At 37.5% G+C, this 26,148-nt stretch overlaps 2 protein-coding genes across 2 annotated transcripts; one reads left to right on the top strand and one right to left on the bottom strand.

The window, feature by feature from the left end:
- The first annotated feature begins 1,410 nt into the window (after positions 1 to 1,410).
- On the top strand, positions 1,411 to 20,069 carry LOC111575053 (phosphatidylinositol 5-phosphate 4-kinase type-2 beta). Its single transcript, XM_023279961.3, has 10 exons — positions 1,411 to 2,008; positions 4,313 to 4,410; positions 7,809 to 7,905; positions 8,031 to 8,183; positions 9,388 to 9,534; positions 11,238 to 11,276; positions 11,724 to 11,837; positions 15,542 to 15,803; positions 16,192 to 16,295; positions 18,960 to 20,069. The coding sequence occupies exons 1-10, from the start codon at positions 1,865 to 1,867 to the stop codon at positions 19,038 to 19,040; spliced, it is 1,239 nt and encodes a 412-aa protein (XP_023135729.1). The 5' UTR covers positions 1,411 to 1,864; the 3' UTR covers positions 19,041 to 20,069.
- A 1,268-nt stretch (positions 20,070 to 21,337) lies between these two features.
- On the bottom strand, positions 21,338 to 25,028 carry psmb3 (proteasome 20S subunit beta 3). Its single transcript, XM_023279946.3, has 6 exons — positions 24,871 to 25,028; positions 23,525 to 23,709; positions 23,233 to 23,340; positions 22,917 to 23,094; positions 22,373 to 22,467; positions 21,338 to 21,511 (listed from the first exon to the last, which is right to left on the bottom strand). The coding sequence occupies exons 1-6, from the start codon at positions 24,871 to 24,873 to the stop codon at positions 21,463 to 21,465; spliced, it is 618 nt and encodes a 205-aa protein (XP_023135714.1). The 5' UTR covers positions 24,874 to 25,028; the 3' UTR covers positions 21,338 to 21,462.
- Between the last annotated feature and the right edge of the window lie 1,120 nt (positions 25,029 to 26,148).

Genomic DNA, 26,148 nt, shown 5'->3' with positions numbered 1-26,148 from the left:
TGTTAAACCAGAACCTGTGCAGGGGTATGTGGTGTTTGCATGTAGCTGCATCAAATTTGATTTAAATTAGAATAATATTACACTTATTTCCTATTTATTTCAATAGAGAACTGTGAGTTTAATGGTGCTGATAGCTGCTGATGGTACGGTCTAACGTGACATTCATTTCATATGTGTGATTTCATAAACAGGTGCTAATCGTGAACAGGTTTGTCTTTAAACACATCACCTGTCAACCTTTGATCAACATATCAGTGTGTTTTTAAAGCTGAGTGACAGAACATTACCACACCCGGCTTAGTGTGTGGTTTTGGATTGTCAAGTGCACCAGGGCTCTTATTTTTGTGGATTTTTCAATGATATTATTTATCCCTTCTGTGAGTCCTCATAGATGGATGGATGGATGGATGGATGGATGGATGGATGGATGGATGGATGGATGGATGGATGGATGGATGGATGGATGGATGGATGGATGGATAGATAGATAGATAGATAGATAGATAGATAGATAGATAGATAGATAGATAGATAGATAGATAGATAGATAGATAGATAGATAGATAGATAGATAGATAGATAGATAGATAGATAGATAGATAGATGAAACCTTTATTGATCCTGCAGCGGGGAAATATTCAGTGTTACAGCAGCAAATACAAAAAACAACACAAGAAAAGTTATGGTTTTAAAGGTTTATTCCACACAAAATAATACAGTACTTTCTATCCAAGTACTTACAGGTTTATTCCATTCAAACAGTACTTTATAACTAACATGTTGTGGTTTAAAAGGTTTTTTTCATCCAAATTAGTACTTGTGTCTAAGTAATATAGTTTTATAGGTTTTTTCCAACCCAAATACTACTTTCAAACTAATAAGTTATGGTTTTAAAGGTTTCTTCCATCCAAAATACTATTTTATTTCCATGTATTTACAATTGTAAAAGTTTATTCCACCAAAATAGTACTTTCTACTCAATTTTTTATGGTTTACAAGGTTTATTCTACTCAAATAGTACTTTATGAATAACACGTTGTGGTTTAAAAGGTTTATTTTACCCAAAATACTACTTTATGTCCACCTATTTGTAATTTTTATAGGTTTATTCGAACCAAATAGTACAAATCATAGCTTTAAAGGTTAAAATCGCCTAAATACTACTTTCTGTCCTTCCGTTTTACTTGTTTTTTGCAATTTGCAATAAACCGTGTTATTAGCATAATAAGGTCATTTCAAGGTAGGATAAAAAAAAATAAATCATCTGCTGTGGTGTTTTTGGTCAGTAGATCTCCCACAGACTCAATGTTGGGGCTGCCTGTTAACTTACAGACTGGTTAAAATGTGGGAGCCCCTGCACTTCCCCCGGCGGCCTGCTGGAGGCGCTGTTGACTGCGATGTGCAGCACAGACGCCATCTTGAGGAGACCCCGAACGCAGCGCTGGTTGGAGGCGACTGACAACAATCTGAGGCTCATCATGACGGGATTACTCACCTCCAAGTAACGCGGCAGCGCTCCAGTTTCGGGTCACAGGCGTCCAGGGGACAGAAGAGGAGCCGCTCGGCGACGGTTCACCGCTCCGGGTCGTTTTTAACCGAGAGAGGCAGCGCTGTAGTCCGATGGCCGGCTAGCTGCTCCGTGGACTCCGCCGCGGCCTGCTCGGGAGGAGGAAGGGTGGTGACGGCGCAAAATGCTCTACCGCTGACTCCCAACAACACGGTCATCCTGCCCAGAGACCCGCTGCGAGTTGGACGACGAGCACGATGCACTTATAGATCTTTTTAAACGCTCTTAACTTCCCGATTTTTGTTTCCGTTGTGAGCCACAGTGAGCGCCGTCTTGCGTACCCTGAATTCCCGAGACATGTCATCCAACTGCACCAGCGCAGCGCCTGTCAGCGCCAGCAAAACCAAGACGAAAAAGAAGCATTTTATAGGACAGAAAGTGAAATTATTCCGTGCAAGCGAACCCATTCTCAGCGTTTTAATGTGGGGTGTCAACCATACGGTAAATACCGCTCCAGTGTCTCCTTAACGCTGCTGTTTTGATTTAGTTAGCCTGCTAGCTTGTTAGCCAGCTGCTCTCATCTGTCAAGCCAGCTTTGATGCTCTAAGTCGGCCGTGTGATTTGTCTATTTCGTGGAAATTCTCCTGATGTTTGGCAGTGTGTTTGGACTTTAATCTGCTGACCGGGCGAGGAGCAGTGAAGTGGCCGTTTTCCTACAGTTTGTTGTGCTGCTGCTGCCTCCGTGGCTCTCCGCCGTTTGCTGTGCCGGAAGACCTCGTTTTGCAGGGATTTTAAGTTGTCAGAAAATGTGCAACATCTGCGACAGGTTGTGTGTTTGCACAGGCAGCACTGGGATAACAATCAGAAATCATGGATGTTGAAGTGTGGAGAAGTCGTGAGCTGCTGCTGCTGCTGCTGTGGTGCAGGCGTGGAGTGGGAGGGGTGTGACAGGCAGCGGAGCAGCAGGTTCCTCTGATTTCCAGCTGCACACAGCAGCCTGGTGCCCATTGTTCAAATAAACTTGCTCCCTCCTTGCATTTGTGCCGCTCCTGTGCTCGATCGCCTGCATCAACCTACTGCAGTTTATCCCATCGCATCATTCCACTATAAATAGAGCAGAAAATCTATCACATTCACTTTTGGCTGAGGCTGCATGTGGCTATGAAAAGCTCAGCGAAGGGCAGATTTGGACACCAGTGATGGATGGACCACTTTGGTCTTTTGTTGCCTAATGTACAGGAACTGTTGCTTAGTTTGATTGAGGTGTGAAAAGCAACCTCTCAGATGTGACGCACAAGTATGTGCTATGTTAAGTTATTTGATTTGTGCTGACTTGGAGAACAGCTGGTGCTGCATTGTTGCTTCACTGACACAGCATGGTGTCTGTCATGTCAGTTAAAGTACATTATTGCCTGATTAGCTGGGATGAATTTGTAGTATTTGGGTCTGTTGGAAAGTCAGTAATTGCTGCTGAGGCAATGATTTTTTCTTTGCTCAAACTACAAATGCTCACAGGCTAGCAAAATGAAGTGACGCTGCAAATAAAATGCACACTGCTGGCGAATTAAGGAAGCAGCTAATGATATGGTTATCACTGCAGCATCTTCCAGTATTCAGTGGGTGAACTTTGGCAGTGGGTGTGTGGGTGCAGCACACAGGCCTGATGATTTGAGGTGTGGGTGGGAAGCCGATTCAAGACATCAAACAGACTTATCATCAAAGCCTTCTTCTTTTTCCAGTCAGAAGTTGTATGCATTTTTAATCGTGCCCTCGCTGCGAAGCTGGAGGATTTCACTTCAGCACAGTGTCGGCTGGTGTTTAGGTGATGTTCTACACCACCTGTTTGATGCTGTTAATCCCCAGCAAGACAACTACCCACTGATTCACAAGAAATTTAAGTTGAGGAAGTTCTGTGCTCTGTCACTGACCAGAACACCGGGTTTGATATTTGGACTGTTTTTCCACTCTTTGTGATGAATGTAATTCTGCAGAACACCTCTGAATTCACGTAGGCCCCCAGCTACAAGGAAGCTACCAGACTGGATTGTTAAGTTGTTGAAAATCCAGTTCAGAAACTATGAGCAAAATGTGTTTTGAAATTTAAGATATTTTAATTGTCTTTAGTGGCTGAATTTTTAAAATTTATGTCATGAATCTAGAGGTAAAAGTTTGTAATTAAATCTTATGTATGGCTGTGCGCATCACAACAGCAGTAACAGAGCCGGTATTTATAAAACAGCAGCGCTATGACTGTGAACTGTCCCTTTGCTGCCTGTTTTTTAGTGATCAAAGTAATCTGCATGGAGATTTTTGTGAACTTCATCAGTGTGAGCTGTTGCTCTGGATGAGTTTCAGCAGATAAGATCAGTGTCTGGGGGCTCAGCAGCAGCAAGAATCACTGTCTGCGTGTTCTTTGGTCCCAGAGTTAATCATTGGTGCTGGTAAACACTCAGAGGTTTGGCTGAATGTGTCACACAAAACTGACAATGTGTGCTGCTTTTAAACACCGAGCTGTAGTCGCATAAACATGCCAAATTTCAGGGCAAAATGTAATTCTTGTACATATTTTTATCAGGGTTATGCTTTATGTTGTGATGTTTAGAGCCCAGATCTGTTTAATTGCACAACAGTAGAACTTTGCGTAGGAGTCTGTTTTAAACCTGTAATTGCAAAAGCCAATATTGCTCCTTTGATTCCTGTTATTTCTATTTAAAAAGTGCAATCTGTTTGTGTGAAGATCAGCTGTTTGCACTTTTCTTTGGGCTCTTTTCTCATCCTTCCCTCTTTCTCACTTCTCTCCTCCAGATTAACGAGTTAAGTAATGTGCCTGTACCAGTTATGCTGATGCCAGATGACTTTAAAGCCTACAGTAAGATCAAAGTGGACAACCACCTATTTAACAAGTAGGTACAACAGCTCGTGCACCGTCACTGCAGTATGTCAAAGGCAAAATCTGTAATCCAGGAGTAAACACAAAGGGTCGAACCCCCACCAGAGTTCAAAACGCCTTCTGCCACTGCCACAATGATTGATAGGTTTATTCAGAAAAGGATGTTTGGATGTCTTTGCTCAAACTCTCAAAGCTGGATAAAGCCTGTTTTTATGGTTAAAAATGACTGGTTATGTACTCTTTAGATCCCTTCATTTATTCAAAAGAAGACCAAGGCTGTAGTCCAAAAAAAAATCTTGGTGGACTGAAATCTTCAACTAAATGATCAATTGGAGGCTGAGAAATAAATCTGCACGTTATCTGTAGATTAAGTACATGTTCCACAGAGCACTGAGAGATGTATACGTGCTAACCGTATTAACCTAAATACATTCTAAATTAACATATAAAGCTAGTATCTGCAGCATATTAAATAATTTGAGCCTGGTTATTTTATATCGAAAACAGGCTGGGAGCTGAGCCGCTGCACATATTCATACGATTTCTGAAAATATATCAACTAGTGATCCAACGCAAGAACTGTTGAGGATTAAAACACACAAGTTAGCTGCTGTTTTTAGATGATCTGACATGTTGCTTGTTCAGCTGCGATACACAAACTGCTGTTTACAAAGTTTACACTCGTCTTCTGTAACAAAATGCAGCCATAGAGTTCAAAGCTGTGAAAACTCGGGGGCGTTCTTCGGTAGTCTTCTTCCTCCAGTCGCCAAAAATACCAGATTAGTCCTAGACGTCTGTTGATATAGCACTTTCCGCCTTAATGTCCAGCCAATGAGGATTTCATCAGATGAGAGCGTATCGACCAATCGATCAGTCCACCTGCACACTAAAGCCCTGCAGCAGACCTTCGAATAGCCTGATATTTGCTGTGTTCAGAGTGAATCCATAATGAGACGGCGTGTATATTCTTGCAGGCTCAGGTTACACTCACACAGGTTGCTGTCAAAGCTCCGCTGGACACTTAACTGAGCTGCTTTGCATTTCAAATCATCCTCGTGGTAAAAGTAGCAGAGTAGAACCACTGACTGTGCAGTGTTTTCTTTATGAGCTACAGGAACGTGTCCCTTTGGTCTTGTATACTGATAATAATGCCTTTTCAAATACCTTTTTTTTTTTGAGAGTGCTGAAGTTGAAATTTCAAGTGGTTGCATTTATGTGAGTGTAGGATGATCATGAAACTGTTTTAGTGTCTCTAGCCAGCACATGTGGCTACTGTGTGGTGGAAAAGTAGTGCTTTTATAATTTCAGTGGTCTGTAGCTGATTATTTAAAAACAAAATGAGGAAAGAGGAGGCGGCTGGTAGAGATAGAGACTCAGACACCTGATGACCAAAGCACAGCTGTAGGCTGGAAGATACTGAATCAGGGAAGGAAAAAGGAAATTCATTCAATTATAACAGGTAACGCAGTAGTTGTGCCACAAAATTAAATTAACATTAATCACAATAATGATTTTAGCTTCCCACTCTTACATGATCACAATCGGCTATGGTATCTACATTTAAATACACGCTCTTCTCATGAAATACAGTCCCCACCTAGCTGCACTGTTTTTTCCACTCATAGGAAACAGCACATGTAGAAAAAAATCAGTTTAATCTTGGACAGATCTGAAATTAAAATGCCCCATTTTACTCTTTTCAAAGTAGTCTTTGGTCAAACCCCTGTCTGAGTCCACCACAGACACCAAGCAGCATCTACCGCAGCCTGCACTGTGGGGCGTTTAGGGAACATCGGTAAATGTAGAGTCTATTGATTAAGCAGATGTTCAACAAGTGATGTGTTTTCCCTGTGACCAGGTCGAAGGTGGGACTTAATAAGAAAGTTGGTCACACCAGTGCTCCCAGTGAAAAAATTAGTCTGGCACTTTGCTTTGACTGATGCAGCTGCAGTTATGTGCACATGCTTTGGGGTCTTTAACGCCTTGACGCCGATCGAACACTGTAGGGTATCCATTCCCCCAATGCCGGTTTGTGCATATTCAGTACGGACCTCGGAACCTTTTGCAAGCACTGGCTTCTCATAGGACCAGTCGGAGTGGAACCTAAATTATTACATATCTGTTATTATTATTATATATATCTGTTCTATGTGTAATAGACAAATTAACATTCTCCACTTAATTTAGCATCAGCTGGAAATCAAAAACACAATTTTTTTTTTAAAATATAATTGTATAATAAAGGTGTCAAGGGGTTATTGCCATGAGTTTGATGTTTTGAAACCTGCCAGACCACTTTTACGGCTGCTAATATATATTTACTATTATTATTTACCTTATTTAAAGACCCTATATGATGCTCTTTGCTGTTTTGTGTTTCCTTTATTGTGCTCAATAGTGTTTTTGTGCGTGTGAAACTCTTCGCAAAGCCCAAAATCCACACTAAAGGGAGTGATACCCTCCTGCAGAAAACTGTGCTCCCTGAAGCACCTCATTTGAAATCCAGGATTTTTACATAACATGTTTTAGGAAGAAATTAAATTATGAACCTGTAAAATTTGCATAATTTGGGCGCTTTAATTAGGTAAAAGCCTCATTGAGATTTAAATTCGTTATTCAATAGTGACCTGACCAAGACAGCAGCAGATATTAGACAAATATAAATGCAATATGCAATAGAAACCAAACCAAAAACAGTCATAATTGCAAACATGATTTTAAAGCAAACCCACCAAGATTTCTGTTTATTGGAGCCTTTAAAGTTGGCTTTAATTCTCCCATAGTTAATAGTTGTGATCATTTCAGGTCGTTCTATGGATTATTCCAAGAGAAAGAGGCAGCGTATTTCAAAGAGTTTTTTGCCTGAATCTGTTTCTGACTCTGGGGACAAACATTTGCAGAATATTTTGAAAGCACAAACATTTCTCTGTTCTGTTGAAGAAATTTCTGATCACAACTCTATCTGTCCTTTTAAGCCAAAATTGTGGATTCATTGTGAAATAACCAATGCAGTGACGCAAAAACTATTAACAGTTTGTCATTTTAGTCAAAATAGAACGGATTTGCTGTTGTTTATGATCATATTTTTTGTGTTTCTTTGCTTGAACAAAATGAATTCCATGTTGCTGTTTGCCACTATGAATACAGGAGGTCAATGCAAAAGAGTCTAAATCCACAAAATGTCAATTTTGTAGATTCAAATCTAAATTAAAATGAGATGTAGAGTTCACTTTGCTGTTCACTGCTCGTTAAATGTCAACTCTGCTTCGTGTTTGTGTCTGTTCAGGATCCAAACAGAACAAAGCAAACATTTTGCAAACAGACTGAAGTCACCTAGTCTTGTTTGTTCCTCATTTTCAGTGATGAACCTCTTTGTGGTTCTGACTGTTTTTTTTTCCTCTCGTCTGTCAGAGAAAACCTGCCTAGTCGCTTTAAGTTCAAAGAGTACTGTCCCATGGTGTTCAGGAACCTGAGGGAGAGGTTCTGCATTGATGACCAGGACTACCAGGTGAGCTGCTTGGAGCTAAAAGATCCAGCAGACACTGATGGGATGAAATGAAATGAAATTTCCCAGCTCCTCTGGAGGGAGTTTGAAGTTTCTGCTTTGAAGTATTAATGTCTTTTCTTTGTCAGAACTCTCTGACCCGGAGCGCCCCGCTCAACAGTGACTCCCAGGGTCGCTTTGGCAACCGCTTCCTCTCCAGCTACGACCACCGCTTTGTAATCAAAACCGTGTCCAGTGAGGACATCGCTGAGATGCACAACATCCTAAAGAAATATCACCAGGTAGAGGCTCTGATTTCTGATTTAGCACCTTAGTATCTTCAATGTGGAGACATGTAGAGTGGATTATTGGAGAGAAATTCAGGAACATTAACTAGTGAAAATAGTTCGACATTTCTGTCTGTTGTTCCGAAGTTAACCCTCTGAACTCCAAAACTTGCTGGTGTATTGGTAAGGCATGTTACACACACAGTTCACCATAAATACAAACTGTAAAAATAGAATATTCAGATTTTCAACTTTCTGGTGGTTCGTCAACTCCTCATCTGTGACAGGCTTTTCAGTTGGAAAACTTCTCCAAGTCTAAGTTTGTAGCTGTGAAATTTCATCACCATCACTCTATTCTGCATGTCTCTTTTAAAACCCCAATAGAAGGAAAAACATTTGCACCAACCAGATTCAATAAAATATTCAAAATGTGTCCTTTATATCAAAGGTCTTTTCTGATTAGAGATGGGTACCGAGCCCCGGGGTGAAATTTTTAAATGCTGGAGGATCGAAAAGCTCCGACGTTCACGGTACTTTGGAGAGTAAGAAGGATGTTGTGTTGCCTGCTTTTTATTTATTAATTTTTTAAAGTTATTTTTTGGGCTTTTTTAGCCTTTTTTTTTATAGCTGTAAGGAAGGAGGAAGGAGAAGAGAGTGGGGGAAGGACATGCAGCAAATGGCTGTAGGTTGGACTTGAACCCATGGCTGCTGTGTCGGGGACTCTAACCCCTGTTTATGGGTCATCCGCTCAACCAGTTGAGCTACGGAGCGCCCCCTATTTTATTTCATCACTGTAAGACGTGTCCGATGTGTACTGTCGCTTTCTAAATCCAAAATGTTGTTCCGTCTGTCTGAGTCTGTAGCTCCAACAGGCAGTTATAAAGCCATATATAGTTTATATAATGCAATATATAATTGATGGAATTATAACTGTGTCATACAGGCACAGAAAACACAGAGTTTCCTCTACTTCTAGTCATCGTTGGGCTTTTTCCACAGAGGTGCAGCATTTTAAATTGCAGTGAAAATTGAGCCCACAGTGAGTAAAAATGAGATGGAAGCAAAACAAAACACCCAGAAACTGCTTGGAGTTCAGAGGGTTAAACATGCATATAAATCATGCAGCTCTGCCGATTGATCTGAGCTAAGGTCATTTTTAATGAGCTTTCATACTGTATATTTGATTCCTCACTCCCACTCTTTCCCTGGTTGTCTGCAGTTTATAGTGGAGTGTCATGGCAACACGCTGCTCCCTCAGTTCCTGGGCATGTACAGGCTAACAGTGGACGGAGTGGAGACGTACATGGTGGTGACCCGGAATGTATTCAGCCATCGCCTCACTGTACACCGCAAATACGACCTAAAGGTAAACTCGAATCATTTTTAAACTCTTATTTTTTTCAACAATTTACTGTTATTTTACAGGTTTTCCTTGATGGTTAAATTACAGATAATAACTAGTAAAATCACAAGCAAAAAATGAATTGACATAAAAAAACAAGCAAAGCAAAAAAATACAACACGCTAAAGCATTACAACATTTGAATGACAGTTACACTGTTTTTACTATATTTATATCAGCCAAAACAGTATTATTTTGCAGGTATTTGCTATTATTTCTAAGGAAAGTTTTGTATGTTGAGGACAGAAAATTTTAAAATAATTTTTAACTGTTATTTCACTTTTTCACTGTTGTGTGAAATTTTTGCATTTTGTTTTTTCAGTAATAGTTTGCTCGTTTTACAGCGTTTGAGCCACTGTTCTCTACTGTATTTAAATCAGCAGCAATGCCATTATTTTTGCAGATGGCTGCTCTTTGAAAGAAAAATGATGTATTTTAAGTACTGAAAAATGGTCTATAATTTTTTTGAACTATTTAAACTATTTGAAACTGTTGTACAGAGTTTTCCTGTTTTGGTAAATTACCAATAATAACTGGTAAAATCACTGGAAATTGAATATTGATTTACACGTTGACTATAAAACAAACAAACTGTAAAACTGTAAATAATCACATCAGATAGTACAGAACCAAAATCTCGATTGTCAGAAATTTGTAACGTAAGGGTATTATCTAAATTCATTATTCACTTTTTTGTTTAAATATGTAATTTGCTGTAGTCTTTTTAAAAGGATACTGTTGTATTTTTGAGCAGGTGTTTTTTTTGTGTGTTTTTTAATGATTAACTGACTTACTGCAGGGTTTTTCCTGCATAGAGAAATGTTTAAACATAGAATTTTCAGGCACCTCCTTCAAAGTAAAATCACCAATGGCAGGTATAGATCAGATAAGAATTGAGAATGAAAACATAATACATTTTTAACCAGTTTTGTTGACTGGGGCTTCATTCACTCAAACATAATAAACATTTTTGTTCATCAGATGGTCAGAAATATCAGGAAAATGCATTGATTTCTGTCAAATACGGTGTAAACTTGATTTTACTTGAGTTACCCACTAAAGGCCTATTCTGAATGGGGAAAAAGACTGTGTTGTTAAGATATCCAACTCTTTTTTTTTTGTTGATCTTTGAATCCCTAATTCAACTTAAAAAGAGAGTGAGAACTTGGCCCAGTCATTGAACCATGACCACATACATGATTTTAATTTTGTGTGTTCGCTTTAGGTGTGAATGTTCGACAGATTTGCTCTTACTGATTTGCAGACTCCTGAACCAACAGCACCTCTTTCTGTCAGATGACTTTTCTTTAAATGTTTAAAATCTTGCAGATATTTTTGTCAGGGAATTTGATTAGTTAAAGGTTCATTGTGGTGTACTTGCAGGAGATTATAAATCCAGGTCATTGGTAAAGCCTGATAATTCTCAGTTTGTACTGAAGATTATGATTTATAGTAGACTTGAGTGCGGCACACCGAAAATAAATAAATCCTTCAGAGCACACGCCTTTTCTCCTGCCAAGAATCCTCTGGAGAAAACATCCTTCGCTTTCTAGCCTGACAGTTTTAGAAAGACGCCGTCTCAGTTTCAGTGGATAATATGCTAACGATTCCTCTGATGTATGCTGCGCCGGTTTCAATTAATTCTATTTTTGTTCTTATTTTTTCAGGGTTCTACGGTCTCAAGGGAAGCCAGTGACAAGGAGAAGGTGAGTTTTATATCTGTGTGCTGATGGCTGCTGACATGATGGGACAGAAATAGCTGCCCTGAGCTCACCCCAGCAGCAAACTTGTCAAATGATGGCTAAATTAAGTAGTTATAAGTAAGCAGATGTATTCTAGCAGAACCTCGTGCCTCATGCTGCCAGAGCGTAACACGCTTGTTTGGTGTGTCAGTAGACGGTCATTAAGTCTCACTGTCTAGTCAGACATTTAAGGACCACTGTTGATTCTGACCTTAAACTCTTGTTGTATTATAATAATTATGCCTGTATGAATAGTCGCACACTCTGAATCCTGCAACAGCTGCAGATGTAGGTGTGGTTCCTAGACTTCTAAAAGTTTAATAACCAAATAAAACAGATTTGGTTTGAACATAAAACATGTTAAACTAAAATGTTTCTTGCAGCTGTTTAATGATATTGTTTCTTCTCCAGGCTAAAGAACTCCCCACTTTTAAAGACAACGACTTCTTGAATGAAGGCCAGAAGCTGCAGATAGGAGATGACAACAAGAAGTACTTTCTGGAGAAGCTAAAAAGGGACGTCGAGGTAAGAAATACATTCCAGTTTTTTCCTTCTCCGCTGTAGAACTGATCAGTTTTACAGCAAAGTTGACTGAGAGGCCTATTCTCTGTATCTGTCTGCACATAACATCAATACTGAGACTGTTTTTTCAAGAAAGAAATTTGTTTTACAGATTTTATGGTGAGATTAGTTTGTTTTAATGTTCTGTGTAGATTTCTTGACCTGTAGTAGTGCTGTGGAGCTGTAAATGAACAAATGTGTTTAAATTAATAGATGGAGAAGCATGTATACGGTCTAGTTTTTGGGGGGTTTTTTTGAAGCAATGAAGGAAATATGAAGAACTACAAATGATTTTAAAAAAGATTTTTCCAAACAATTTCTTAAAAAAAAAAAATCACACTCTCTTTACTGTGTTTAAACCAATATGTAATTACTAAATATCATTGTTTTAGAAATTTTCTGTTACTTAAAGGAAAATTATGCATACTAAGGAATAAAAAATTGCAAATAACTTTCATTGTTTTACAGTTTTTTTAGATTTTTATAAACGTAGGCGCTAAGAAATATTGAATGAACAGCCTATTATAATGACACTACCAAGGTATATAAAAAAACAAACCAAGCAAAAAAAAAGAATGTGTTAAAATTAACAGATAGGGAAACGTATATACATTGAATATGTATTTGAAGAAATAATGGAAATATGTAGAAGTAAAAATGATCAAAAAGAAAAAATGTGAAAAAAAATAGAATAAAGGGGGCAGCATCTAATTCAGAAAAGGAACAAAACTATTTGCTCTTCTCTTTAATGTCGTAAATTTAATATCATTTGGTTTTGGACTAAAACTATTTATACATATCACTAATTGATCATAGAAGTAATCGTTAGGTGCAGTAGGTCTATTTTAATAGGAGTCAGAGCCCTGTAATTTTAAGTGACGGTATTATTTAATGTCTTCATTCAATTTATTGCTCAAATATGCAATTTACTGTAGTTATTTTTTTAAAAATGCTGTTATTGTGTATCAGTTTTTTGACGCTAAATTAAGTGGAGTGGAGTCTTTGACCTCTAATGGAGCTTTCTCTTTAAGTGGGTCTCAATTTTAGTGTTTGCTGCTTCTATTTGACGGCAATATCGATGCATAAACATCAATATTTTCTTATTGTTGTGTCTTGGTTTGTCTTTTTTGGCTTCAGTCACCGATCAGCTGCAGTCAGAGCTACGGTTTTAGACAGTGGCGGCTGCAGCAAAGTCCGATTCAATTCATTGTAAATGTTTCAAAGGCTTCAAAAGTCTGGGAGAACTTGAGATTATCGCAGAGCAAACATTTAGTGTGTGCACAGTGCAGAGTTTGAATTTCAGACCACAGCAGCACCAACACCTAAAGAGAAAACACAAGGCCCATCAGCACAGAGATGCTTTGCTTCTTCTGCACTCTGTATTCACATACGCTGCATGATAATGCAGCTGAATTCCCAATCATGCTGTCCTCAATTGCATATTTTTCTGTTTCTTTTGTCAGACAGCAGCATTGGTTTGAAATAGTGCTGGAATATTATTACACGTTAACCAGCCGTCACTTCAAGTTGCTCCTCTATGGCTAAAATCCAGATTTTAAAACTGCAACGTTGTCCGACAAAATCACTAAGCACAAATCAAAGGTGACAGCTGTGAAGTTGGTTCTGTTTACGTAGAATTTGAAGCTACTACCAAAGTCAGAGAACAACTACACAATAAGAAGAAAAGATGCTTTTAAATTTTCTATATCCATGTTGCACTGTTTCATATACAGACTGAACATTTTCACTGCAAACAGTTTAAAAGAAACTTGGATTTCTGTTGGAGTTGCACTTAACAGGCGCTTAAATAGGAGTTTGTCTTTTTTTATTTATGTTATGTTGCAAGTTTAATGCTACAGTTTTGCACTTGAATTTGTAAACCTTTGTTTACATTTCATACTGGGCTGCATCATACAACAGCATACAGTTTACAAAACGAAATGAACTTACATTAATCAGTTTTTTTTTTCCGAGGACAATTAATCATTTAGACTAATGAGAAAAATAGTCAATGGAAGAATTGATAAATGGTTGTTAGTCGCAGCCCTACACTTCTGCAGTCACTTAGTTTGAGAGCTCTACAAATGCAGAAAGGAGCCAGTGGGTGGTTTTCATTGTGTTAACTTCTGCTTCTTCTCTACTGCTTTCACGTGGAAATTGTTGCCCTTATGTCACCAGGAATGATCTTTATATTACCACGAAGAAATAGGAAACACAGCTGTATCGTATGCAGAAATCTTTTGTCAAACAGCATAATGTATAAATGCAGCACCTGTCGGTTTGATTTAACAAGTGACCCCACTGTGCAGCACATCATAAGTAACTTGTTTTGCTTAATAGTGGTGCTATGAAACAAAAGATTTCTGATTCGGCTGCTTTATCACCTTCGTCTTCACATCTTTCCTTCACTTTTCCCTCGCATCAGGCTGAGAGAGAGAGTTAAGATTTAGGTAAGCGAGGAGACGCATTAGCAAAAAACACAAAAAACTCACAGAAGAAGAGTGCTTACATGTAAATATTAACGTAAACAGTGCAATTTTTAAAGTTCAGTTTTGCAGTTATGTTTTATGAGGAAAGAAATGCCATTCATTGTGTGCATTTTGGTGAATAATATTGAATAAAAACATACGTTTTGTATTGCAACACAACTCCACAAGGCACCTTTATATTGAGTTTACAAATTTGGTATTTTTTGCTTCAGAAGAAACTGAAATGTGTCTGTGGCACAGAGTTTTTGAATTGTAATTCTACTTTATTTTGCTAAATGTTTGTATGCTTGCTTGATTTCACTTTTAAAAATGCAGCATCTTTTGTTAAATTTTAAAAGGGAACCTGTTGAAACATGTTTATATCACTCTAAAATAAAATCTCAAAAGTATTCTCTCAGATTCTGTACCAAAAAATATAGATACGAGGACAGAAAACAAAAGGCAATGAACTGAGTTTCAAGCCTTAGAAGACAATGAAGACTCTTCAATTTAATGCACAACATTTTTGAATATATTTTCATTCTAACTTTTTGAACGTGGTTCCAGACTGTCAGAAGACGTTGTATACAATGAATCTGGAACAACAGTGGAGCATGTTTCATTTAGCGCCTCAGAAAAACATTACAGCTGCTGCTAGTCACAGTTGTTGGAAAGCTCAATGACTCTGTTTTAATAAAACCACATTATTCTCTCATTGGATTCATTCTCAGTTGGATCGATTCTAAATCAGTTACCTGCCTCTTATCTGTGACCATGACATGTGAATTAGTTCATTATATTTCCAGGAAATGTTGTTACATACAGCCAAGACTTTCACAGGTTTTCTGTCATTCTTTGATTAATATGACTGTGAAAAAGTATTAAATGTCTCATAACAGGTCTTAAAAAAGATGAATCCTGCAGAAACCCAGTGCACAACCCATCGCTAGAGTTTGATAGTATCACTATGTTCCTTTGTCTCTCAGTGAATTCACATTAAAAGGAAGATTTCTGTTGTCCACCTCACTTTAATAACCTTAAAAAGATGAGTTATCTCACTCTTAACACTTAGTTTTGTGTGATATCAAGCGAAGCCTTGGCATGAAAGACTGTCACCATGTAAGTTTTTACTTTTGAGCCTCACAGAAGCCCAAAATGTGCCAGTAAAACATTAAATTCACTGTACTCTGTGTGTTTTAGTTCCTGGCCACCCTGAAGATCATGGACTACAGCCTCCTGGTGGGGATCCATGACGTAGAGCGAGCAGAGCAAGAGGAGATGGATGTGGAGGGCGGCGGCGAGGAGGACGAGTACGAGAACGACGGGATGGGAGGCGGCGTGCTCACCGGCTCCTTTGGCACGCCTCCCGACAGCCCCGGAAACCCCCTCAACTGTGGGGGGTTCTTCAGCCCCGGGGAGTTCGACCCCTCTGTGGATGTTTACGCAATCAAGAGCCACGACAGTGAGCATCGTATTTATTGTCCCGACTGACTTACTGAGCATAGCTGTAGTTTTAAATATGTGGTCAAGTAAGTAGAAAATTAACTACCAGGCATGCAGCATATAACTTAACTATTTTTACTTATTTTTCATTTACCTCTGCCACTATCATCCTTTAACAGTACTATTTTTGTCTATTGTTAGGTTTAGAGTGGTTTTTTTTGTTTACTACTGACTGTAGGACAAATTGCACCTCAGGGATAGTGAAGATTGTCTTTTTACTCACAGTACTCACAACTAAGCAGTGGAGCAGGAAGGTTAAATGGCATGCAGCTTTGATAGTTTGTCTCCATGTGAAACTAAAACCTCCTGGTCTTGTTTTTTTTTTTTTTTTTTTTTTTTTGCGGTAGGTGCTGTGAAAAAGGAGGTGTACTTCATGGCGATCATCGACATCCTTACGCACTATGACGCTAAGAAAAAAGCTGCACATGCTGCCAAAACTGTGAAACACGGGGTGAGTGTTCAGACTGCATCACAATCCATCAATCTGTGGCTGCACAAGAAAAGGCCTGAAGTTACCAGAATACAGATGAATAACACCTTAGTGTTTAACTTTCCAAACACACTATATGTCTCTGGGAAGAGTTGTTTCACATTTAAAATGTATTTACTGAAATGCCCTTAAAATAGTGCTTGCACTTAAAAAGTATGCCTCATCAGCTGCAATCTTCCTCTGTGACGTGCTGTTATCAGCTGCTTCGAACACAAGTTTTGGATAAATAGAAACTTAGCCTTCACTTTAAGACATTTCTCTTGTATGTCTGCAGTTTGCAGCGATACCTTTGTTAGCTTTGCTGGATACACCCCATGCAACCAAATTTTAACTGAATGATTTACTCTGATTGCAATGCAAGAAATCACAGATTGCATGTTTGTTGATTCATTCAATCAACCTTGATTTAAACTCAGGATACATTGAAGTATGTAGGTCTCAATTGCAATATAGCTGTATAAGAAAATAGACAACAGATTAATACATGCAAAGCAGAAACATATTTAAGACAAATGTTATGCCTTTTGGGCACTTGGAAAAATGTTAAATATATAGATGCCAGTTTTTCTCAATTATTGGAAAATAAAAGCGTCAAAGAAATCCAACTATGTCACACTGCACAGAAGACATTTCTAAGTTCTCTCAGCTTCCAGCCATTGTTGTGCTGTTTCCAATAAGTTAAAGAATTTTGTTAAAAAAAATTGAAAAATGATGCCACAGTGAGTAAAAATGTGACAAGAGCAAAAATGCCCCAAAACTGTTTGAACTTCAGAGTTTGACCCATCAGTCTTTTTCTAGTTAGTCACTGTTTTATATCACTCTACATTGAAAATATTTTGTTTAAGACTTTGATTCTGGGAAAGTGAGGGCTTTTTCTGTTTCTTGACATTTTTACACCAAATTAGTAATTCAGTTCTTAAAACACAAACTGATGGAACTAAAGTTTATGAAGCAAACTTGGGTACTTAGATGGGTGGCTTTTGATTCAGAATTTAAGCCCAATCAAATGGATTCAAAATTTAAAGATTGGATTCAGGAAGGAATGACTGCTTATTGTAGGATTATTGACAAGAATACTTTACCAAGTTTTCAAACATGTCAGACAAAATATAAATTGAAATCAATAGATTTTTTTAGATATCTACAATTAAGACAATATGTAAGTTCAAAATTACAAAATCCAGAAAATTCAAAACTCAACGAGTCACTAATTTTGATCTCTCAAGCCTATACTAAGGCACACAAGTCAATTGTCTCCAAGCTGTACCAAACTTTAATAATTAGTAAAGGGACCTCAACAGATTATATTAGAATTTGATGGGAGAAAGAAACAAATATGGACATATCACTTGGAACAATGGAACAATATATGTAAGACCGTTTATACCACTTCTTGCTCTGCTCACTGGAGAGAGTTTAGTTGGAAAAACATGGTACGATATTTTGTAACTCCAAAGCAACAACCAATAATAAATTCAGCCAGTTCTACATGTCAGATGGGATGTAGTGAAGATGGTGCTCACCATACACACATTTTTTGTCCTGTATAAAAATAAGACCCTATTTGACTGATGTCAGACTGAAAATTGAACAAATTTTAGGTTTTAAAATATCCCAAACAATGCTAACATTGTACTTTGGAGCTCTACCTATAGACCTGACAAATAATGACAAATATTTACTTAAAATTCTTATTGCCACAGCAACAAAAGCAGTCACTCGCAAATGGCTCCAAACCGACCCTACAAAAGTTGAGGACTGGCTTGAAGTTATGAAAGAAACTAATAAGTTGGAGAGGTTAACATTCATGTTAAGGCTACAACCAGAATTCTGTTCTGCTAGATGGGGCAAATGGTCAAGAATGTGTAATGCATGATTTGTGCCAACCTGGGAACCACAATGACAAGGTTTTTTGTTATTTGTTTTTTAAAATTTTATTCTCAATTGTAAGTGAATTTGTAATATTGTATTAATGTCGACTGTAACTGTTATGTTCTTGTTCTTATATTATAAATAATATTAATAAAAATAAAGTATCAAATAAACCCCCACAAACTGACAAAAAAGTAAAAAATGAAAATGATCAGTTTTAGCTGTGAACATCATCGTTGTGCTGCTTATCACGTAGTTAAGTCTAGTCAAGCATGTAAAGCAAATTATTTACCATTAATCATATTACCCCAAGCTTAACAGTCGCTCCATATCACTGAAATCAACTCTCACTCTGTCTGAAATTCTTTATAAAGTCTAAACAGTCGACATATTAGCAAACCATACACCTACCTCTACACTGAGGACCTAATTTCTGTTTTCAGTGTATCATCATACCAAAGAACAATCCTGATTATTAATGGTGAAAAATGTGCATCAGTGTTTCCCAAAGCTCAAGATGACAAATATTTTGTGTTTTTGTCTTCAATCCAAAGAATTTTGCTTTCATAAATGTGGAAAGAAAGCAAAAATATTCACATTGCACAAGCTGTAATTACAGAATTTATAGAAAATTATTCAAATCAATATGAAAATAGTTGATGATTAATTTAATAGTTAGCAATCAATTATTGTTGAAGCTTTTAAAAACAAACATTGTTGGTCTTGATCATATTTTCCCTTTTTGTTCCTCAGGCGGGGGCCGAGATCTCGACAGTGAACCCGGAGCAGTACTCCAAACGATTCTACGAGTTCATGTCCAACATCTTATCATAGACTCATCTCCCAGTCCAGTCAGTTCTCATCATAGATCTATCAAACGCCACTTACTTATTTCTCTCCTCCTGCACCTCCGTGTAGGTCCGTCTCCCTTCCGCCTCTTTCTCTCTGCTCTCTTTTAAAAGAAAAAAAACAACAAAACTTCCAGCGTCCTCCCACAGCCGGGACCAGCCTGGCAGGACGGACGCATTCAGCCTGTTACAGTCCCCACATCACCACCTCCACCACCACCGCCTCCTCAAACTTGTGAAAACCCCTCACCGAATCTGGATCCTGATAATCTCCCTGTCCTGTTTTTTAAAAAATGTCCTCCTCAGCCACCTTGTTGCTCCTCACGCCAGCACGGAAACTGTCTCACTAATGCCTTGAACGAGTGTGTCAGCTTCAGCAGTTAACAGTCCGTTAGTAGAGTCTCTTCGGTTTCTGTTCATGTTGTTGTTCTTATGATTTCTATTAAACACACAAACACACACACCAATGTAAACACAGATGCAGAATGGTCAGATTGCATGACAAACTTCTTCGACAGTCGTCATCAGGCTTCTCTCTCAGCAACAACAAAAAAAAAAATAATGAGGCAAATTTGGAATGACAGGATAAACACATTAATATATAATGGTGTATTAAGTAAATGAATGCAATATCAAAAATGCATGGCTGACGTGTACATGAGACTCCACCGGTCGAAACATCAAACCACTGAACTTCTGAGTGTTATGACGAAAACAAAAAAAAAAAGAGAAAAAAAATCGGTGTTTGAATGTTATGTTGCCATATTGTTTTTGAATATTTCTCAAAATTTTAACCGTGAGCTTGGTGGAGGTTGGTCTAAGAAAAAAATTTACATAAAAAGGGGAATTCTGCAGCAAATACTTGTTTTATTACCATAAGGATCATTTTTATATCTTGTTTACATTAATGTAGCAATTTTGTGTTTGTATACAGTATTGTTTTGTTACCAACAGACATTAGGAAAAAAGGTTACTTGAAAATGACTCATTGCATATTAAAGGGAGTTTTATCTTGTTTTTGTGTTTGGCTGCGCTCGTTTCTTCTCCGCTCTGGAGCTTGTGTCGACACGCCGGTAATAATATAATTCTTTATTTTACATTTTAGGAGGATTGGTTTTTAAAAATGCTCTGTTGCTTCTACTTCCATCTCGAGTGTCGTTTCGGGCCTTGAAAACAGTGGTTTGACTCAAAATATTTAGCTGTGAGCTGAGGAAAACACAGAAATAGTTGATAATTGCAGAAAAAGCTTACAAGAGAACCCGTAATTCTTTTTTTTTTTAGTGTCCAAAAGACTTTCATGTGTAATAAAGCAGTATTTGAATGGTTAGTGAGTAGATTAAAAAGGCACTCAGTCTAAAACTGAATCAAACGATATCCTTAAAACTTGAATTTCGGTCAAATTCAGCTCAAAAACCTCCCATCCTCTCTCCATGTCTGGTTCACACCCACATCTAAGTACCCCAGATTGTGAAGAAGGCTTTGAAAAATGTAAAAGAAAAGTTAGGCCTAAGCTGGAGACATCTAAATTATATCGTTATCAGACAACGAACAACTGTTTTTAGATGTATTTTCAGGTGTTTTTGCCTCTTATTTTGACAGGGACAGTGCAGAGAAGGACAGGAAAGAGCAGCAGAAATCGCATGCAGTATTTCAGCCAGGATTCAAAGTGGAGATCTGCAGCTTGGAGTACCTGGTACGCACTCACTCAGACACTGGGCCACAAAATACTACTTTTAAGATGTAATTATGGACATACATGGCTGATTTATACTCCTTCATTTAATGAGGAAGATTATTATAGACAGAATCATTTAACTACAGAGAGGTCAGTTATTACAAAGAAATAAATACTTAGAACTTTTTCATTACCTGAAAGCGTAGCAGTTTCAGTACTCTGGCTGCTCCTTGTGTCACTTTTTAAGATCCAGACCACAGAATATATATATATATATATATATATATATATATATATATATATATATATATATATATATATATATATATATATATATATATATATATATATATATATATGTATGTGTATATATATATATATATATATGTGTGTATATATATATATATATATATATATATGTGTATATATATATATATATATATATATATGTGTATATATATATATATATATATATATGTAAGCTAACTAATATGTATGTCCTGCAAGTGTTTTTAGATATTAAACTCAGTTCTTTGGTGCAGGGAGTTCATGACACATCTAAAAGGTTGTAGCAAGAATTTTGAAGTTCTTGCAACAATAACGACTCATTTTGTTTCACCCTATGTTCGTTTATTGAACAATATGAATAAGAAAGAAAAAGACAGTACAGGCATTGTTTATCATTTTTATACAAAACATCCGTGTCAGTGAAGTGCAGGCAGAAACTGAAGCTCTAGTCCATTCTGGCCTTCAGGGTTCGTGTGGTGATCTTGTCTTTCTCACTGAAAGAGAAAAAAAAAAATCAATAAACCAACAATGAACTGCAGACCTGTGAGTCCAGCTGACAGCACTTCGACACAGGAGGCATTCAGGTACAGTACTGAGCTGTAGGTCACCAGAGTTCTGGAGCTGCTCACAACCAGAAAATAAAAGCGGAAAATGCGCCTGAGGTCGTGTTGATAGGTGTATACAACATGCATGTGTCAACTACAACGATTAATGGGAAACTATTGAATGTAAAGCCAATATTCTCTGATTGCAGTTTCTTAAATGGAAATATTTTCTGGTTTCTTTGCTGCTGGGTGACATTTAACTGGATATTTTTAGGTTATAGACAAAATACGATATTTGTGGACATCAAGTTGAACTTCGGGAGATGCTGGGTGACATTTTTTTGTAATTTTCTGATGTTTTATTGACCAAACAGCATAATTAATAGATTAATCAACAATAACATTATTCGGATGTTGAAACACTATCATGTTTACAGGCGCATAGAAAACATAAAATGCAACATGCCTTGTTAGACTGAACCTGCAACTATTAATTGATTAGTTGTCAACTATCAAAATGACTCACCAAGTATTTTGATCATCAATCCATTGATTTGAGTTATATTTTAAAGAAAGAAGCCTAAATCCAGCTGTTTTTATTGTCTTTGGGTTGTGGACCAAACAAGACATTTTATGACATTGCATAGGACTTTAAAAATACCGACTAACATTTTATTGACCAAACAGCTACTCGTTTAATCGAGGATAAACCAAAAGATTAATCGCCAGTGAAAACAGTCCTTAGTTGCAGCCCTAGTGTAGATACTTGGATGTATTAAATGCTTTCAGTGTAGACCTGTGTATACTTACATGACATGTACGACGACTCCCATGCCAGACACTGCATCTCTGTCGACAGCGTTCAGCATCGCCTGGGAGATGGTCTCAAACAGGTCCTCTGGTTCCTGCATGATCAGTAACATTGTTCAGATTAAGAACATTTTCAAAATTTTAACTAAATACCTGTGACCAGATAAAACAAAGTTCACCTCACATTTCTACAAGAAAAGGAATGTCTTTAACAGGTGGCATAAACAGAAAATACATGTCATAGATTAAAAAATTGGAAAGTAATAAACCTTAAAAGTTGAACACAGTAGTTTGCTGTTCAAACAAACTTTTCTTCTATTTGCAATACCATTTTAACAGTTAAATGTGACAGTTTTATACACAGAGAAGTTCAATCCAACTCCGTTTTACTACAAAAACACGCACACATTTGCAGGATTCCTAACAAAGAACCTTATGTGGTATATGCAAAACTAAGAGAAGACGCATTTACACATAAATAGTCTGCAGTAACTGTCATTTAGCTTCCACCGCTAGCAGTGTATTCAAACTATGTAATACTGACCATGTCTGGCTCCCACAAAGATTCACACATGCCGTACATCTGCTCCGAGCAAGTGCCGCTCACAACAAAGTCTTCCGTCACCATGGGGCAGCCGATCAAATCCAAGGAGCAGATGAAAGGTTCAAAAGTTTTGGGGTCGAGTCCGGCAATCACAGGCTCGATGTAGTATGGCCCAAACCTGATGGAAAAAAAACATCACACATTAAGCACATCGACTTCTAACTTCCCTATGAGCATTCACAGAATTTAGCTGTCTGAAAAGGGGCATATTTTCACTAAAATGTGTCTAAACAAAGGGAGATGTTGGTGCACTCACCTCCTTTCATACAACAGGTTGGACACCATGCTCATGAAGGTTTTGGGTTTGATCTGGCGACCCTCTTTCAGCTCATACAGGTTCAGTCTGAACTTAAGCCTCTGGGACCTACACACAAGACACAGAACGTTACCACCAGTGCAATCAGAGAGAAGCTATGTATTCATCAGTCCTAGCAGGTTCTACATCTGATATTACTTTAATTACAAATATGTAATTGCATGCTTGAGATATGAGAATTGTCACAGTCAAATTTGTCGTCACGCAGAATGCTGAGGTTAGACACACTCACACTGTCTGAACATCAGTAGCCAGACCAGCCAGCCCGATGTACAGCCTCTCTCCCATGGGGAAGACCTTCTGGAAATCTGTGGTGACCATCTGAGCCTGAATGCCAAATCTCCGGTCCGCTGCGATCGCCACACAGTTCTTCCCCCGCATGGCCATGACAGCCCCTCCGTTATAGGACATAATAGACTGGATGACGAAGGAGATGAGAGAGGTAAGTGATCAGTCACAGAAAAATCATCAGCAAAATTTTTGATAAATCCATGAACTAGAGCTGCTGCAATTCAATAAATAAGGATCAACTGTTTTGATAACTGATTAATCAGTTTGAGTACAATTTTTTTTTTAAAGGGCAAAAAAGTATCAAATTGTATATTCTTAAATGCGAGTGATCTGTTCTCTTTCTTCTTCTGTGACAGTAAACTACATACCTTTGTGTGTTTTACATCTATTACACAAATATTAAAGTGAAGCAGGACTTTAAAAAAAATGATATCACAAACCAAATTTATCTGCAAGTCCTGCCACCAAAATCTCAGATATTTTCTCTACACCGTTTAACTTAACCATTTCTCACGTTTTATTGACAAACAGCCAGTTGCAGATAACAAAATGACAGTTGACTCCTTTTATGAGGAATAAAGAAAAATAACTGCAAGAATTAAAGTGTACCATTAAAAGCCTCATTTGGGCTGCCTGTAAAATAAAGTTCTGGACATTTAAAGAGACACGATAAATTTAAAAGGCATTCAATTAATTAGGCAGGATTGTTTTTGACACAGGTGTAAATGCTGACCAGTGACTATAACGACTCAAATTGGAACGTTATATTAATCTTTGTTGTAAAGTGAACTGTAGCTAGTAGATGTTAGCTTGCTGTCCACGGCAGCTTTGGGAAATCCAGCTGACAACACATTTTAATAGTACTTTAATTATCCAAGCTAACAATGTCTGAAATGTTCCTCTGTGTCGGAAGTGAATTCAGAAAAGAACAGTAAGTAAACATAAAATTACTGCACAAAAAACAGTGTTAGCACAACAGCAGCTAGGGGTAAGCTAAGTAGTTAGCTTTCCGGTTTCTACCGGCTAATGGCTTTCATTCTTTTGTATTGTTACCTGAAACATTGTCTCAATATTTAAGCAATAACTTGTAAAACCTTGCGTTAACAACTGTTTACACTCAATTCTTCATATCAATGCTATAAAACTTTAGTCAGCAGACTAAATTGCTATGTCTATTAGCTACCATCGTTAGCTTAGCCAATCCCTTATAATTAACCTTATGAAGTAATTTTACACCATTTTATCCAATAAACCACATCATTGTGCTCTAATATGTGATGTCCTTACCATTGTGAAGGTATTGCTGTTTGTTCCTAACTATTAGAACTTAAAACTCCGCTCCTTCTTCGCTGTTGTGAATGACTATTAGCTTTCCAGAGTGACTACACGATTTAGAAACACAGAGGTCAGTCTAGGATGTCTTTTCGAATGCGCAAAGGCCATTGGCTGAATGAAAACCACGCTGAGCAAAACGCTGCTCCCATTGGCTGACGGGAACAGAGGGGAACGGCGCTGGGTAGTTTGGTTGAGTTGTGCGGAAGCGAAATTAAAACGAGGAGTTTTCTCTGTCACCGGGTGAGGTGTTCAATCTGCTTGTCTGGTAATTAATATTAATAAATGATAAACCTCCAAATATGATAAACAACATAGTGAAATAAAAATATATTTAAATTCAGGCAGGTTAGACCCCCGAACCGGACGTCTTAGTTGCTCCTGTCACATTTTTACTCACTGTGGGCTCATTTTTCACTCTTATATAAAATGCTGCAGATGCTGTTTTTTTTTTGTTTTGTTTTTTTAAAACAAAATCTGGTTAGTGCGAACTGTTTTTAACAGAGTTTTAAATAAACCTCGTAGGATAAAATGATTTTGATGAAATATTTCAATTTTAAGCTTAGATTTGTTATACGTCGCTCAGGATTTGCTCAAGGACCGTCATAAAGTAGAAAATCTGAGGATTCTTTCTGTTGTTATAGTTTCTTGTTCTAATAAATTGTGTAATTTTTGTGATTTTTTGGGTTGAGAGAGTTGCTGTCTTGTCAGCTTAAAAATAAGAGCTAAATTCTTTGATGTCACACTGTAGTATTCAGTAATTTCTATGAATTGTATTTAAATTCTCAGTATACAACCTGATGAATTTGCTCAAAATAATAGTTGTGAGCACCTTAATGTTAGTTATCCACTCAGAAGTAATTCTAAGTATTTAAATAATTTATGAAGGTATTGATGTTTATGAATTGAAGTCTGTTTTATATAGAAGAATCAGAGTAAGTGTAGGAGTGAAAAATTAATCGTTATGTTATAGAAATATATTAACAACTTCTACATCTAAAACGCAGGAGCTGCCATTTTTTTAATGATAAAAGTAAAATGTGTCACAATATACTATTATAACAGAAGCATCGTAGTGCTGCAGCAATGTCTCAGCCTGCAGATCATTTTCTCCAGATGTAAGTTGACATGCTTGTTTTGAACAGACAGCAGCAAAACTCACATTGCTATTTTTATATAGAGATTTTTCAGAGAAAAACAAATGCAAAGGTTTCCACTAAAACATGACTCATA

Source organism: Amphiprion ocellaris, chromosome 4, assembly GCF_022539595.1.
Source record: "Amphiprion ocellaris isolate individual 3 ecotype Okinawa chromosome 4, ASM2253959v1, whole genome shotgun sequence".
Taxonomy (NCBI): domain Eukaryota; kingdom Metazoa; phylum Chordata; class Actinopteri; family Pomacentridae; genus Amphiprion; species Amphiprion ocellaris.
Note: the sequence above shows the minus strand (reverse complement) of the source record. Positions and strands in the feature narration are given on the sequence as shown.